Source organism: Rhineura floridana, chromosome 17, assembly GCF_030035675.1.
Source record: "Rhineura floridana isolate rRhiFlo1 chromosome 17, rRhiFlo1.hap2, whole genome shotgun sequence".
In the NCBI taxonomy this organism is placed as follows: Eukaryota; Metazoa; Chordata; class Lepidosauria; order Squamata; family Rhineuridae; genus Rhineura; species Rhineura floridana.
Window position 1 is genome coordinate 10,636,611 of NC_084496.1, and position 16,027 is coordinate 10,652,637.

Below are 16,027 nucleotides of genomic sequence, written 5' to 3' on the forward strand. Positions count from 1 at the left end.
ATTTGCAAGTTGCTTTGAGCAACTCCTTGCGGAGGGGAAAAGCTGGGTATAACTTGCCTTTCTAAAAAAATAAAAAAGCAAGCCTAAACTCTGAACCACCTTGCTGGAGACGGTTTGGATGGGCCCTTCCACTCAGCCCTACCTAGTCTGCCAACCTCTGCTGGCAATGGAGCTCCTCAATGGGCGGGTGGAAGATCCTGCCAGTGGGTACCCCCCAATTACAAGGTATTTCAGGGGCAAAACCAGGCCAGCCTATCACATGATGGCAAGATCTGGGTCTCTTTACTGCCCCGGCCTGGGAGCTGGCACAGCACAGAGCCATTTTTCCAGCCCCACCCATTTCTGGCCTGGCCAGCGCAAGGGGCAGGGCTGTGGAGGAGGCCATGCCATCAAGTACTGCCACTACTGGCTAGTGGGTTGGATTGTACTCCAAACAATGCAAGTGAGCCCACTTGTTCATTAGAACATACTCATAAATACTGTAAGTATGCATAGAAGTAGGCTGCAAGTATCACAGTAACTGTAGACAAAAGGAATACATTCCTAAAAATGCTACCATAACTCAAACTCATTTCTGCAATCAGGATCTGATTCTGAACTTTGAATTTCATGGACTTCAAAAAAATGAAACTTTGTATAAATTATGAGAAAGTTTCTGAACTCTTTCATGTGTTTACTTCCTGATTGTACATGCATAGCTTTGAACATCCTGCTCGATACAGAAGATGGAAGAATCTGATGAGAAGCAAGATGAGTCAGACTGTGCTGTACAAAGGTCCTATGAATGTTGTTTGTTTAGTAAGCTAGACACACAGTGTAGTTTTGCTATTCCCACCAACACTGTGTCTAGCATTTTTGCAGCAATGTAATCAGTCACAATTTTAAATACTCAAAAGAAGCATTTCACTCATTATGCTCAGAGAAAATGTTGTAGATCCCCTTCCCCTACCCCCTGCACTCTCTGGACACACTATTTCCTTCTCCCTTCATTCCCCCCCCCATTTTTCTGCCCTCTACTGGTTCCCAAATCTCTAACCAGGCAGTTAAAAGCAAAAGATCAGGATCAGTTAAATAAAAAGCAATAGCCCTAGAGTTGAAAAGAAATGACAAAAAGAGTGCTTGTGTCTCTCTCAAATAGTTCTGTAATATTTTCATTGGTTGCTGACATCTGCATTTAAGGCATTTTTCTATACTATGCCGCCCTGGGTTCCTACTAGGAGGAAGGGCAGGATATAAATTTAATAAATTAATTAATAAATATATATATACACACACACACACACACACACACACTATCAGAAGGCCATTTTGTTTCTGGACGTACACAATTCTAGAGTGTCAAGTATATCAGCTAGTTTATCCCCAGTAAGTTTTCCAACAAGAGGAACTCTAACCTGTTAATCACAGCCAGGTGTCCTTGATTTAAGACTTCTTTAGGCATAGGATTTCCAAATTCTGGGGACAGAGGATACGGTGCAGTGCTCATACTAGGTCTAACAACGGCACAGCTTCCCTTGCTTCCCAACAGCGGGAGAGTAGATCTACTAGTTTCCTCTGTGAAATTCATGAATCCTGTCTTCCTCAGAGTACCCTTTGGCTTGCCTATAATACAACGAAGCAAGCCACAATATGTCATTTTCAGTTTACCTATGGCTTGGCTAGTGGGGGGCATTTCAACATAAATTCTTAAGTTTGCAAAAACGCTGCAAGATATAACTAACAAAGGACAAAGTTACAGGAACCCAAGTGACATGAATATAACATTAATGTAAACAAGAACAACTGTACGTGTAAGCATGTGCAGGTATATGTATATAAAATGCAAAATTACAAGATGTAAACACAATTTTTATTACTTATATCTGGGGACCTTTTTTGTTTTTTTGCAAAAACTAACTAGCCAGCACGTTTAAGGCTGACTATGGAAAAAAAATAGCAGATGTTTGTTTAACATCTGCTCATATAACAGCCCTTATATGTAACATATAACATCCTTTGGTGGTGGTAGTACACATTATCTATGAGTGCAACAAACTAGCACGTTAGACCAAAACCCCACTACATAATAACAGGGTTTTTTTAATAACAGCCTTAACTTGCTGAATTGTTAGGATGAAACTTATTACAACCCATCAAAAAGCACTATATACATGCTATTGACTGAAAATGTTTTGCAACAAAGCATTACGTCTCCCCATTAGCTTCCTTATGTGCAGATGCAAGAAATGAATAATCGGCCAGTCTGCCATGTAACACGAACTGTTCAGGAGTACAAGTAGTTCAATTCAGTCAGCAGAATCATTACAGTAGAGAAGCTCTGCAAGTGGTTAGTGTGAGTTGATTAATTCAGCATACACCAATGTAGTGTTTTGCAGCTGACAAGCTTACCTATTGAGGCGAGTGGCACTATTTTTTTCAGCCTCATGCTACAGTTGACTTGGCGGCCTGATTTCTTCTTGGAAGTTCGCTGGCGGGCAACTAACTGAGCAATTCTTGCTGTCTCCTGGCAAATGACCGCATGACAAGTCACCTGCTCAAGGAAGAAAGAAACCAAATATGGAAAATCACATTTACCAAGGGCTTTTAGGGAGAAACTTTTGTATTGAAAGCAGCCTCAAACTCTCTCTACACGATGCTTAGAGTGTGGTAGAGCAAGGGGGGAACCTGTTGCCCTCCAAATGTTGTTGAGACTCCCACTCCCATCAGCCCCAGGCGGCATGACCAATGGTCAAAGATGATGGAAGCTGAAAGCAGAATCTGGGAGGACCACAGGTTCCCCATCCCTGTATACTAATTTGGAAAGGCGCCATTGTAGAGTGCCCAATACCAATGCCCATGCCCATGCCCATGGCATAAGATATAAAGGTCCATTACACACTATAAGGTGTATGAAGACATTGGTCTTCAACGTGCGGGTCACATCTGTGGCAACATCTCCTCTGAAAACAAAAACTACTACAACAACACTCCAGGATAAGGTGCTAAAGAGACTTTTTTAAAAAACTGTATGTTCATTTTAAATGACAACAGAAGAGTTATGTAACTTTAAAGCTAAAAACGAGGACATTGAACTTATCAAGGATTATCACTACCTTGGCACAGTCATTAACCAAAAGGGAGACAATAGTCAAGAAATCAGAAGAAGGCTAAGACTGCCAAGGGCAGCTATGAGAAAAGGTCCTCAAATGCAAATATGTATCACTGAACACTAAAGTCTGGATCATTCAGACCATGGTATTCCCCATCTCTATGTATGGATGTGAAAGCTGGGCAGTGAAAAAAGTGGGTAAGAGAAAAATCAACTCATTTGAAATGTGGTGTTGGAGGAGAGCTTTGCACATACCACGGACTGCAAAAAAGACAAATAATTGGGTGTCAGAATAAATTAAACCAGAACTGTCAATAGAAGCTAAAATGATGAAACTGAGGTTATCATACTTTGGACACATCATGAGAAGACATGATTCACTAGAAAGGACAATAATGCTGGGAAAAACAGAAGGGAGTAGAAAAAGAGGAAGACCAAACAAGAGATGGATTGATTCCATAAAGGAAGCCATAGATCTGAACTTACAAGATCTGAACAGGGTGGTTCACAACAGATGCTATTGGAGGTCGCAGATTCATAAGGTCACCATAAGTCATAATCGACTTGAAGGCACATAACAACAAAGGTATCATGTTACGTTTGGGACCCAAAGGCTGAAAACTACAAGACGTTGAATAGCTCAAGTACACAGTAACAGGATGCCAGCATCCAAACAGCTACCTACTACCCACAAGGATACAGGTTTTGATTAGTGAATGAGCGGATCAAAATCTGTATTGGCATGAATTCCAAAGCTTTGCAGGACATTTTACAGTCACAACACAGTCACCCCTCCCCCATTATGAAACGTGCATTTCTTACCTCACCAGTTTTACCAATTTCAATCCTAACAACTCCAGGGATGCTTTTTATATATCCTTCTAGAGTAGGATGTCCCAGCTGCTTAAAAGGAATCCAGTCTCCAGTTAAAGATTTATATTCCCCCTGCAAACGGGAAAAGGGCACTCCGTTTTTATGGGTCTGGAGAACAGCTCGGAGCATTTTTGCAACTAGATCCGCTTCCTACATTTTCACCTGTAACAGAAAAGCAATTCCCTTTAAATTTAAGGTAAAGTCAGCAGTTCTCCTTTTTAAAAAACCTCTTCAATAACCAAAAATTCAGTACTGGTGTATCCAGCACTTGAGATTCAATAATCAACATTAACTAGAAAGAAAATGGTTCCATGGTGCTAAAGGGAAAAAAACCACTTCATACAATATAGTCGAAGACAAAAAGCTGAGTTAGACTCAGGGCCGGCGCCAGAGGGCGACCACTTTGGGCCCTGAGGGGCCCTGTTACTCAGAGACCCCCCTGAAGGGCCTCTCCTTAGGGCGAGAGGATGGCGCTCCCGTTTCGTGATCCGCGGCAAGGTCGGGTCCTGCAATCCGACCCTGCCGCGGATCGCGAGCTCCCAGGAACCCCTCCCCGCCCCCCATACGGGCAGTGCGGGCAGAGCCTCTGTATGGAGACTCAAACCAAAGATCAATGGCAAAGTGTACCATAGTTTTTAAGTTACATATTGAGCCAATGCACTGACAGTTGCAAGAGAATCATAATGGGGGCAAGTAGAGAGCTTTTTCCGGCTCCTGAACTACAGGGAGAGCCCTGCCCTTCTTGGCTTCGCAGTCATGAAGCAGAATATACATACTAGCAGACTGAATGATGTCTTCAGCTGCCCAGGTAGGCTACTTGCCTTTTTATTTTTAGGTGCAAATTGCTCTGGGGAAAGCCATTCAAGTGCCATGCCCAGTTGGCTTCTAATGCAAACTGCAGAACTCTCTCCCCCCCCCCAGAACTTAACCCTGAAAAGAAAAATATTTGAAAATGGGGTCACATCCACACACCATACCATTGAAGCACCCTTATATTGCTTTAACAGTCACAGCTTCCCCAAAGAACCCTGGGAATTGTAGTTTGTCAAGGGTGGTGAGAGTTATTAGGAGACTCCCTCACAGAGCTACAATTCCTAGCACCCTTAACAAATTACAGTTCCTAGGATTCTTTGGGGGAAGCCATGACTGTTCAGAGGTATAGCTTTAAAGGTATGGTGTAGATGAGATCTAGATGCAGTGAAGGCATTTTCAGAGTAGCATCTTAGCTTTAGAACTACTCTATGACCTGAGGATGGATTCCTAGGCTTGCGTTGTATGCATGAAGAAGCCATGGAAATCCACAACGAAAGGAGGGACCTTGGAGGAAGCAAGAAGGGTTATTAATATTCCTAGGAGTGGAATCTATCAAGCCAGTATTTACTTACTCTGAGGTTCAAGCTTATTCAGGAGAGGCTGCGCACCACTCACTGCCGAAGAAGCAATTGTCTTCACTCCAACTTCTGCCATATCACAGACTGCTTGGATAGCTGGATGGGACCCCTTTGCAGAGTTATAAGTAGCAGAAACGATCTCATAGGTGGAGCTGACCAAGGGCAGATCAGCTACCCTTTTTATGACACACTGGGAACAGATACCACATTGAGTCACCATCTTCTTAGATCCGGGGGGGGAGGATGTTAAATTGGTGCCTTCTTAGGACTACTGAAGCTCTAGGCAAGGAGCATCCTCACAAAGGCCAGCACTAGCTAGTAAAGATGCAACTCACATATGTGCCTGCAGCTACATCTAGCTTAGTTTGGTACTGTATCTTCCTTTAATCAGGACTGTGTTTTGATTATGAGCAGAATTATATCAGGTGGCTTCTACTGTAGCATAGAGAGCCAGTGTGGTATAGTGGTTAGAGTGTTGGACTACGACCTGGGAGACCAGGGTTTGAATCCCCACAAAGCCATGAAGCTCAATGGGCCAGCCACTGCCTCTCAGCCTCAGAGGAAGGCAATGGTAAACCCCCTCTGAATACCGCTTACCATGAAAACCCTATTCATAGGGTCGCCATAAGTCGGAAGCGACTTGATGGCAGTCCATTTCCATTTTCTACTGTAGCATGCTATCTTTGGGCTGGGCTCCTTTAAGACCCTTTGCAGCTCAGAACAGAGGCATGGTACCCCCCATGTTAAAAAGGCCTAGGATCTCCCCTCTAGTTAAATTTGTTTTTTTTTTTTTTTCAATAATTTTTATTCAGATTTTCATAAAACATACAAGACGAAATCATAAAACATTCAAGGACAAAAAACAAAATCAAAAATAGTTAAACAAAAAAAAAAAAAAAAGAAAAAAAAAAAGAAAAATAAAAAATAAAGAGTAAAATATTGACTTCCCATTTGTCAAAGATCAAATCAGTTATAAGTCTATAATATATAACAATCCTGTCTCTTAAGTCATATTATAAAATCACTTTCCTCCAGTAGTTATCTTACTTAATCATCAAATCTCATAAACATTACTTTATTCTTTCCACAAAAAGTCAAAGAGAGGTTTCAATTCTTTAAGAAATATATCTATCAATTTTTTTTTCCCAGATAAGCATATCGATTAATCCATCTCATTACTAATTATGATAATCTTATTGTCATAACCATAGTCAAAATAAACATTTCAATTAATCCATCACATCAGAATCTGTTAGGTTCAGTAATTTCAGTAGCCATTGTTCTATTATCCCTATTAGTTCCATTTTCCATCTTCCATCTTCAGTAGTCTTGTTAAGTCCAGTAATTTCAGTATCCAATCTTCCATTATCAGTATTCCATAATAATCTTGCTGTCAAAGCCATAGTCATATAGTAAGAGTCTGATGGGAATTACCTCTATCCCAAATATTTTCTTGCCATCCATTCTGAATAGGTTGCTGAAATACTGCTGTAAAATCATATCTCTGTTCTTTTTTTCAAAATACACTGGGTCATCTCTTGAAGGTTTTTCCATTGTCACATGGCTGCAGTTAATTCCATAGATTTTCTCTATATTGGGCTCCATCACATCATTCCAGTCCAGAAGATTATCCATGCCATTGATAACTTTATCTCTAGAATCTTCATTAATTTCTTCAGAGATAACATTGAGTTCCAAACAATAGATTTTATTTCTAAAGTCCATAGACTCCAAATCTTGTTCCTGTTCCACGTTTGTTCCAATCTCCGGGATCTCCTCTCTCACAGGGACCCCTGTTCCAGTCTCCAGGGTCTCCTCTCTCACAGGGACCCCTGTTCCAGTCTCCAGGGTCTCCTCTCTCACAAGGACCCCTATGTCTTTAATCTCCTGTGTCTCCAAACAATAGATTTTGTTTCTAAAGTCCATAGACTCCAAATCTTTTTCCTGTTCCACGTTTGTTCCAATCTCCGGGGTCTCCTCTCTCACAGGGACCCCTTCCAGGGTCACCTCTCTCACAGGGACCCCTATATCTTTAATCTCCTGCTTCACTTTACTCAATTCAATTTTCAGCTCCTTACAACCCTGTCGCAGGTTTTGTTTCGTTATCTCAATCTCATCCATTATTTTCTGAAACATAGTTATTTCCAGATTCTCAGCCACTTTCTTAATTGCCATTTTAAAAGAAAAATATAGGAAAACCACTTCTTATTTCAGCAACAATTGGGTTAATACTCCAAACTTGGTGACATCACAGTATAAACAGAGCAGACAGCCTTATCTCTCCATGCTTAAGTAAACAAAATGCAGTTCCCAGGATCGAAACAATTAATGGCGGTCGTCAGGAAACAGATTCGTCAAAATAAAATAGACCAAAAAGAGAGTAGTCTCAGACAATATAATATTCTTCAAAATAAAAATCTGGAATAGAAATCCCTCTTCTGTGTATATCTTTAGAATGCAAATCCAGGACAGCTTTTTGCAACAAAAACAGAGATAAGCTATTAATTAGTGAGTAGCAGAGAGAAGTTATGGCTCCCCAGTGAGATGTCAAAAACCGATCAATCTGGCAAATCTCTTTTAAACAGCAACAATTTAAGTCAAGTAAAAGAAAAATATAGAAAGAAGGGTGCTTGCCTGTTAGTGCGTTCTCTCTTAGAAGATAAGATGAACGTTCGCTTTATCAGATAGAGCTTGTTGTTGAAAATCCGTCCCACCTTCGTCGGCTGGACCTCGTCCCATAAATTAATGAGATCTGGTCGTCCCAACAAAAATAGGCTTTGAGGTTAATCTCTTCGTTTCTCCCTACCCGGGAGAAGTTTAATCAGTCAAAAAAAAAAAAAAATCTGACTGATATATCTGAATAAGCTTCTTTTGAGGCAGGAGCCCGTCTCAAAAGCAGGCACAGGCTAAGTCACCCTTCCCGGAAGTCCCCCTCTAGTTAAATTTGGAGCTGCTTGCAGCTATTGCAAAGTACCAAACAACCAGAGTTTTACCCCTTAGGTACAAATGGTCAGTCTAGCCTGCTCTTCCTGTCTAAAGCTTAAATCGTGCAACAAAGACCACCTACCTGTTGCTCCTTTTCTGTGCTCTTAGGACTTGCAGCCTGTGGGCCCTCTTCTGTAGCAGACATGAGGATGATGATAAGGAAATGCCACTGCAGAAAGTCAAAAGATCAGCATCAACTACCACAAACACATCCATTTGTACTGTGGGCAGCTAAGCTGCTTCAGCAGCAGCACTTAGCAGCCAAGTAGAAGTAGTACTCAAAAACCTACTCTAGAACTTTAATAGAAATAGTGTATGCTCTACGCTTAAAGTGAACTGTTAAATAGAGAGCATTAGGAGTCAGAGCCGTTTTTCTACACAGGTTGTAGCCCCAGCAGTGTTCAATAAGGACATTTCTTCCAACTTCATGGTACTGCTCCCTCAAGTCCTCCTGAACAAACCTTTCCCATGATACTTTTAACCACCACAGAAAGGCACAGTAGCCAGGTACTAAGGGCAAAAGTGGATGTCATCCAAAAAGCAGTGAGGGAAGGGGGGGGGAGAAACCCCAAGATGCCGGCAGAGAAAAATAACATGTAGGTGTAATCCAAATCGATTTATTAAAAAAGGAAAATGAGCCCAACGTGTTTCGGCCACATGGGACTAGGCCTGCGTCAGGGGCGATTATAAAGTGTCTCTCAGGAGTCATCTTGTAGGAATAACCTGAAAAAATTACAAGGAGTATGGGTTCGTTAAAGAAGGGAGCGGAAGTGTTGCCCACCGGATGATTTACCGAAGAGAACCGCCCTTCCTAGAGCGTCTACGGAGGAGCCCAAGGCCCTCTAGGCTTTCAATCATAGAGTTAGGCTCGCTTCAGAAAGGGAGCGGAAATGTTCTTCCCCGGATGGTTTAGTGAGTCGGGTCGCCAGTGCTAGAGCGGCAGGAACGAGAGATTGGTGTGAATAGCAGAAAAGGTACTTGGAGGATAACTGGGTGGGCTTCATCCACTATTAAACCTGAGGAGGATAACTGGGCGGTGAAGCCTTCCTGCGTGTGTTCGTGGAGCAAAGGGAGAAATTTTACTTTTTCAAAAAAAATGCTGCTTGTTACGGAGTTCCTAAAGGCTGAGGAGTGGGGGAGTCTGACAAACCTTGGGGGGGGGGCATAGGTTGCCCTTTTGGAGGGGTGACAGGCAGCGGGGTTTGTGTGTGGAAGACTGAAGAGATAAGGAAATGGAAAGTTGAAAAGCAATTTGCTTGCCAGATGGGAAGCTGCTTTATACTGAATCCGACCATTGGTCCATCTAGCTCATTGTTGTCTACACTGGCTGGCAGCAGCTCTCCAGGGTTTCAGGCAGGGGACATTTATTATTTATTTATTATTTGATTTATATCCCATCCGTCCTTCCAGCAGGAGCCCAGGGCGGCAAACAAAGGCACTGAAAACTTTAAAACACCATAAAAACAAACTTTAAAACACATTAAAACAAAACATCTTTAAAATGTTTCTTAAAAAAGCTTTCAAAACATCTAAGATTAAAAACATTTTAAAAAAAGGTTTAAGAACGTATTAAAAAGCAATTCCAACACAGATACAGACTGGGACAGGTCTCAACTTAAAAGGCTTGTTGAAAGAGGAAGGTCTTCAAAAGGTGCCGAAAAGATAACAGATGGTGCTTGTCTAATATTTAAGGGGAGGGAATTCCACAGGGTAGGTGCTGCCACACTAAAGGTCTGTTTCCAATGTTGTGCAGAATGGACCTCCTGATAAGATGGTATCTGCAGGAGGCCCTCACCTGCAGAGTGCAGTGATTGACTGGGTATATATGGGATAAGACAGTCTTTCAGGTATCCTGGTCCCAAGCTGTACAGGGCTTTGTACATCAAAACTAGATGGTTGACCTTGACCTGGTAGCAAATGGGCAGCCAGTGCAATTCTTTCAGCAGCAGGGTGACATGTTGACGATACCCTGCCACAGTGAGCAGTCTTGCCGCCGCATTTTGCACCAGCTGCAACTTCCGGACCAACCTCAAGGGCAGCCCCACATAGAGTGCATTACAGTAATCCAGCCTGGAGGCTACCAGTGTGTGGACAACAGTGGTCAGGCTATCCCGGTCCAGAAACGGCTGCAGCTGTCTTACCAGCTGAAGCTGGTAAAAGGCACTCCTAGCCACTGAGGTCACCTGGGCCTCTAGTGACTACGAACCCGCTTTCAGATGGAGTGTGACCCCATCCAAAGCAGAAAACTGTCCAATTATCTGAACTCGGGAACCACCAACCTGCAGTGCCTCCGTCTTGCTAGGATTCAGACTCCGTTTATTGGCCCTCATCCAGCCCACCACCGAGTCCAGGCAGCGGTCCAGGGCTTGCACGGCCTCTCCCGATCCAGATGTTACAGAGAAATAGACATTCCCAGCCCTACTTGGAGATGTCATTGGGGACTGAACATGGGACCTTCTGCATGCAAACCACTGAGCTATGCCCTTCCCCTGTAAATGATAGTGTATTTTGATTTTTTTCCTTACTATCTTTTGCACATCCTTCCTTCAAGGAGGTCAAGATGGTATACATGGTTGACCTCCCATTGTATCCTAAGGACAACCCTGTGAGGTAGGCTAGGGTAAGAGATAAGTGACCACAAGAATGTAAAAAGAGCCTTGCTGGATCTGACTGAATATCTCCCTTTCCATCATGCTGTTTCCCGCAGTGGTCAATGCGATGCTTATGGGAAGCCCACAAACAAGACCATGAGGGCATCAGTGTTCTGTTACTCAGGATCCCCAGAAACTGGTATTCAGAGGCAGAGTGCCTCTGATTCTGGAAGTCATACATAGCCAACGTGACTAGTAGTAGTCATTGATAGTTTTTTTGTCTATGGATTTGGCTAATCCTCTTTTAAAGTTGGTGGCCATTGATGCATCTTGTGGTAGCGAATTCCAGAGTAACTATGTACTGTGTGAAGAAGTGGTTCTTTTTCCTTGACCTGAATCTTCTGCCAGTCATCTTCACTGAATGATTTAGTTATACGCGAGGGGAACTTTGTTCTATTTATTTTCCTCACACCCTGGGTAATTTTATAATTCTTGACCAAGCCTGCTTCCCCATTTTTTTTAATAACCTACTAAGCCTGAAATATTGTAAACTTCATGGGAGTGCTCCAGCCCCTTAACCATTTGGTTGCCCTCTTCTGCATCTCCAGCACTGCAGTATGCTCTGTAGCCGGGCGGGTGGGTTGAACCTAAATCTCCCCAGGCTGACACTACCCACAATACTTACACCACACTCTTGGTATGATGTAGTGGGGAATCTCTGTCCCATGGTCACAAAACTCACTACTTTCTAAGGTTCCCATTCCTATAGCAGTTGGGTGGAAGAGAGAGCACCTCCCAGACTTAGGGATCATTTCAAATTCCCTAGGTTAGGGTGAGAGTTAGTGGTGCTGGCACTGAGTGCTGCCTGGTTGGTGCTGACCCGTGACAGGGCCTGCTTGGGGGTGGCTTCCTCTTTGTGGAATGCCCTCCCTAGCGAAGTGCATTTGTTTCCCTCATTATTGATATTCAGAAGGAATTTTAAAACATTCCTGTTCAGCCAGGCACCTGAGGGCTGAAAGATGAAATTCCTGACTACCTTGAAATTACCAGCTGCAAGGGTACGTGACTGGGTTTAAATGTTTTGAATGTGAATGAATGAATGTATACTGCCTTCAAGTCGATTCCGACTTATGGCGACCCTATGAATAGGGTTTTCATGAGGCTGAGAGGCAGTGACTGGCCCAAGGTCACCAGTGTGCTTCATGGCTGTGTTTTGAGACCTTCTTAATGTTTATAAACATTTTAAATATGTTATTTTATTTTTAAGTATAGTTTGCTCTTTGCTGCCTTGGGCTCCTTTGGGAAGACAGGTGGATAGAAATGTAATCAATAATAATCTAGCAAGCTTGTGGCTCACTGGAGATTTGAACCTGGGTCTGTCTGGATTCTAAACCCAATGGTGTAACCACCACCCAACTGTATTATCATTTCTTAGGCAGCCATGGGTCGCAAGAAAGTTTATCGCCCGATTGCGGCCATGGCCAAGAAGATCCGCGAGTATCGGGCCCTGAAGAACAGGCCTCGAGACTCTCAGCGCTATGCAGTGGACTATGAGACAATGACCAGAGCTTTCACAGGCAAACGTCTTCCCGTCCTGGCCTGGGAGGATGTGAGGAATGAGAACCGACTTTTTACCCTGCTCAGCCGGCTGCACCTCTTTGGAGTTGGGCGTATGGTCACACGCAAATCCTGGATATGGCAGTATGATGAACCTTGTTATTGGGTCATCACCAAAGTGAGGGTGGATTACACAGCCGAGGTGGGTGTTTTTCATTGGCAGGGAGTGGGTAGGGATTGGGTCTCCCACTACATATCTTCTTTCCAGAAGGTGGCTCCAAGCTGTCACTATTTTGCGGGAAGGATTCAAGCGCATACCAGACACTTAGGCTCGTGCAGTTAAAGTGCTCTGTTTCCACAGCACACCAAATCCACTTTTTAAAAAATGGACCTTTTTACAGTTAGGAAAGTGATCAGGATATTCTCTGAATAGCGTGGGATGAACAAACTATTCATGAGAAGATGTGTAAACACCCTGCAAGCAAATTTGGATGGTTGTTCTGCCCCTTTTTACTCTAAAACCTGGTCAGATCAGCTCGAGTATGGGGTTTTTTTTTGGTTTTTTTAAATCAGCTTCAGACAGTTTTGCAATTGATTGGTTGGTCAACCCCTTGCCACTCCAGGTGTGTCCAATGGAAATGCTTTGCTGTGGGCTCAGACAGAGACAGTGATTGGCCCAACGCTTTGCTGTGGGCAGTACTAAAAGGTCTGAAGTCAGCAGTGAGGACGGGAGATGTGTCCATTGGAGGGCAGCGTCACTTCAAAATGCAGCCAGAGAAACCGTTCTCACTGCTTTGAAGTGACTAATGTGCCCACAGCTGTAGTGTCATCATGGCATAAGCTTTGTGTTAGCAAATCGGGATGAATGCTGAATAAACAGCTCCCCTGGAGGAGCCTTTGGCATTTGTTGGAATGCTGCTTCCCAGCTTCCATCACCACCTGTACAATGCAAACCTTTGTCGACAGGGAGGAGCGTGAATGAGAACTGTTGGAGACTGTTGTGGAATGAAAGCCAAGTGAAACGATCAAAGTTGGGGTCTTTTGTCCAAACAGGTAGAACCTGGGGGATTGGACTGACAGATGGACACTGAGTAATAGTCAAGTTTTATTGATAAAATCCTTGTTCAAAAAACCCCATTGGACTGGCTGTGCTTTCTGTTGCTTCCAAAGTGGTAGAACAAGTGTGGAAAGCTTCAGGGTCCAGGGGCCGAATGTGGCCCTCCAGCCCTCTCTATCTGGCCCCTTGAAGACTCCCCAGGCCACACCGTCCCTGTCCCTGCTCCACACACATGAGTGTTTTTGGTTGGCTGAGATGTGTCCTTGAACTTGTTGACCCAATTGGAGGATAGGGAGGGGCGTGGCAGCTTTTTGTACTAAGACATGTCAAAGAGGTGGCACGGTGACTTTGGCCTTTCTATGAACTGGGGAAATATTCCATCTTCAGCTGACCGTACAACTTCTTATGTTACAGAATATGGATCATGGAAAAGCATGGGGGTACTTGACATTTCGAGGTAAGAGAAGACGCGCTTTGAGGGAGAGAAGTTTTTATTTATCATGGATCGGAAACCCAGTCCCATGCTCCAACTGCTACGCCACACTCCAGCTCATTGCGAAGGCTTTCTCAATGAACTGAAGGAGTTGGCTGCACCCTTATAGTTGCTGCATTTGCAAAAAGACGAGCCCGTGGTGTAATAGGTCCTAGCTGGCGCTGTGTTATAAACGTCAGTATATTTACCTATCCTTACTTTCACTGTAATGTAAGCTACTGAAGTAATGGACATGAGAGTGGAGGATCTGCGTTCCTCTCTGCTGCCTTCCATGCTTGAGTGTTTCTTTGTTTCACCCAACATTCTTTCCTTTTTTCCCAGTAAAAAATATTTTATTGAACTCCAGAAGAAGGCGGAGGGGAGAGAGTAATTACAGACAAATTTCTCTTCAATGAAGGTAGAAATACTACAGCGCACGTACTATCCTCATGCCCATTGGGAATCTTACTGAGTAATCCCACTGGGTTCTGAAGGTATCACTGAACCATACATTTAAAGCACATGGTTTCCCCCATTGTTAAAGGTCCTGGGAGTTGTAGGCTCTGTGACAGCTAAAATACAGTTCCCAAGATACTTTGGGGAAAGTCATGAACTTTAAATGTATGGCGTGGATGTGACCTGAGATTAACAGGTGTCTCCTTAGGCCAGTGGTCGGGAACCTCTGGTCTATGGGGCTAATTAGTTATGGAAAAATGATGCCAACTGGTAATTGGTATTTTGCTTTTTAAGATGTTTTGAAAGGTTTTAAAACTTTTAATAAGATGTTTTAAAGTTTTTGTTTTTAAGACGTTTTAAGAGTGTTTTTAGTGTTTTGTTTAGTGTTAGTGTTTTTGTTTGCTGCCCTGGGTTCCTTCTGGGAGGAAGGGTGGGATATAAATATAATAAATAAATAGTAACTAACCTATTTTAAATGTAGGAATGTGGACACGACCCTGTGTCTGCCAGTGTAGGATTTGTTCATAGCATTCTTAACCTTGTCAATTTCTTCTTAGGCAAAACAGAAAGTGATGTGAAAGAAATTGAGAAGGTCATGTATCACGACTGGCGCATGGTACCAAAGCACGAGGAGGAGGCCTTTAAGAAATTTACACCAGTGGAGGTGGAAACCATTCGCTACGTCCTCTACCCACCGCTCCTACGGGCCATGGTCCTGGCTCAGAGGCAGAAGGAGGGGATCCTGAGCGCAGATGAGCCCATGCTTGATCTGAAACGAAAAGCTTTCTTCCGAAGTGAATACTTTGCAAATTCTGAACAGCAAGCAAATTCTGAGCAGCAAGTTGAAGGGACACCAGTGTGAGGACCTTACAGAGCTTTCTTCGTTCTTCCTAGTTCTTTATATTTATTTTTGATTTTAGGAAAATTACACTTGGAGGGCATTTGGATATCTTTAATTTAGAATAGATTGTAATAAATGTCAGAGTTCAGAAATGTTCCTCACTGCATTTATTCTTTGAATTATCCCTTTTCGACCCTCTCTGTACCTTGCCAGATGGGACAATCCACACATACAGGCCAGCGCCCCATCTCTAATTCCCCAATGCCAGGCATATTTACTTTGAAGTAAGACCCATTGATTTCAGTGGCACTTACCTCTAGAGTAGGCAATCATTGTTCCAATTATAACTCAATTTCAAGGGACATCATTTTGTTTCCAGCATCTTAATGATCAGTAGTTTTGCAGCTGCTAATAAATTTAAAAATTTAAACATAAAGGGTTGTGTCCAGTGAACTTTTACTCACAGTAAACCCATGGAAATTGATAGGTCTAAATTAGTCATGCCCATTAATTTCAGGGGAATACTCCGGATGAGGTCTGACTATGGGAGAAGGGTTGGTCTTGTGCTATATCATAGGTGAATGAGTAGGTTACTGGAGTAGACCAGAGATCCTTAGACATGGACAGATTGCTTCCGTGAAGGCTGCTAGCTGACATTTCAGATTTCAGTATATGTCTTAGCAAAGGTGTTAGCCAGGATCAAAGTAATAACTGGG

General features: G+C 43.1%; 2 protein-coding genes across 10 annotated transcripts in view; one reads left to right on the forward strand and one right to left on the reverse strand.

Moving 5' to 3' along the window:
- LOC133371915 (tudor domain-containing protein 7-like) overlaps positions 1-5,929 on the reverse strand; it is a 158,521-nt gene extending 152,592 nt beyond the window's left edge. For 6 of the 8 annotated variants that reach the window (XR_009759420.1, XR_009759419.1, XR_009759421.1 and 3 more), the window contains exons 1-4: positions 5,347-5,929; positions 3,911-4,123; positions 2,389-2,530; positions 1,395-1,602 (exon numbers count right to left, since the gene is read on the reverse strand). Coding sequence is in view for 4 of the 8 variants with exons in the window: in XM_061599922.1 (XP_061455906.1) it covers positions 1,395-1,602; positions 2,389-2,530; positions 3,911-4,090 (530 nt within the window). In the remaining 4 variants the exon portion in view is untranslated. The remainder of the gene's footprint in view (positions 1-1,394; positions 1,603-2,388; positions 2,531-3,910; positions 4,124-5,346) is intronic. The other 2 variants (XM_061599925.1, XM_061599926.1) reach the window with 1 other exon arrangement.
- A 3,261-nt stretch (positions 5,930-9,190) lies between these two features.
- On the forward strand, positions 9,191-15,721 carry MRPS34 (mitochondrial ribosomal protein S34). Of its 2 annotated transcripts, XM_061600100.1 has the most exons (4): positions 9,191-9,311; positions 12,364-12,687; positions 13,957-13,999; positions 15,028-15,720. In XM_061600100.1, the coding sequence occupies exons 2-4, from the start codon at positions 12,370-12,372 to the stop codon at positions 15,330-15,332; spliced, it is 666 nt and encodes a 221-aa protein (XP_061456084.1). In that variant the 5' UTR covers positions 9,191-9,311; positions 12,364-12,369; the 3' UTR covers positions 15,333-15,720. The 2 variants fall into 2 exon arrangements, with proteins under 2 accessions (XP_061456084.1, XP_061456085.1); XM_061600101.1 differs by lacking the exon at positions 9,191-9,311 and having other exon boundaries at positions 12,367-12,687; positions 15,028-15,721.
- The last annotated feature ends 306 nt before the right edge of the window (positions 15,722-16,027 follow it).

Excerpts from the sequence above, each read along its gene's own strand:
- MRPS34 (XM_061600100.1), top strand. The coding sequence starts at position 12,370 with ATGGGTCGCAAGAAAGTTTATCGCCCGATTGCGGCCATGGCCAAGAAG. Across the intron at positions 12,688-13,956 it reads GGGTGGATTACACAGCCGAG|AATATGGATCATGGAAAAGC; the intron begins GTGGGTGTTTTT and ends CTTATGTTACAG. Across the intron at positions 14,000-15,027 it reads GGGGTACTTGACATTTCGAG|GCAAAACAGAAAGTGATGTG; the intron begins GTAAGAGAAGAC and ends ATTTCTTCTTAG.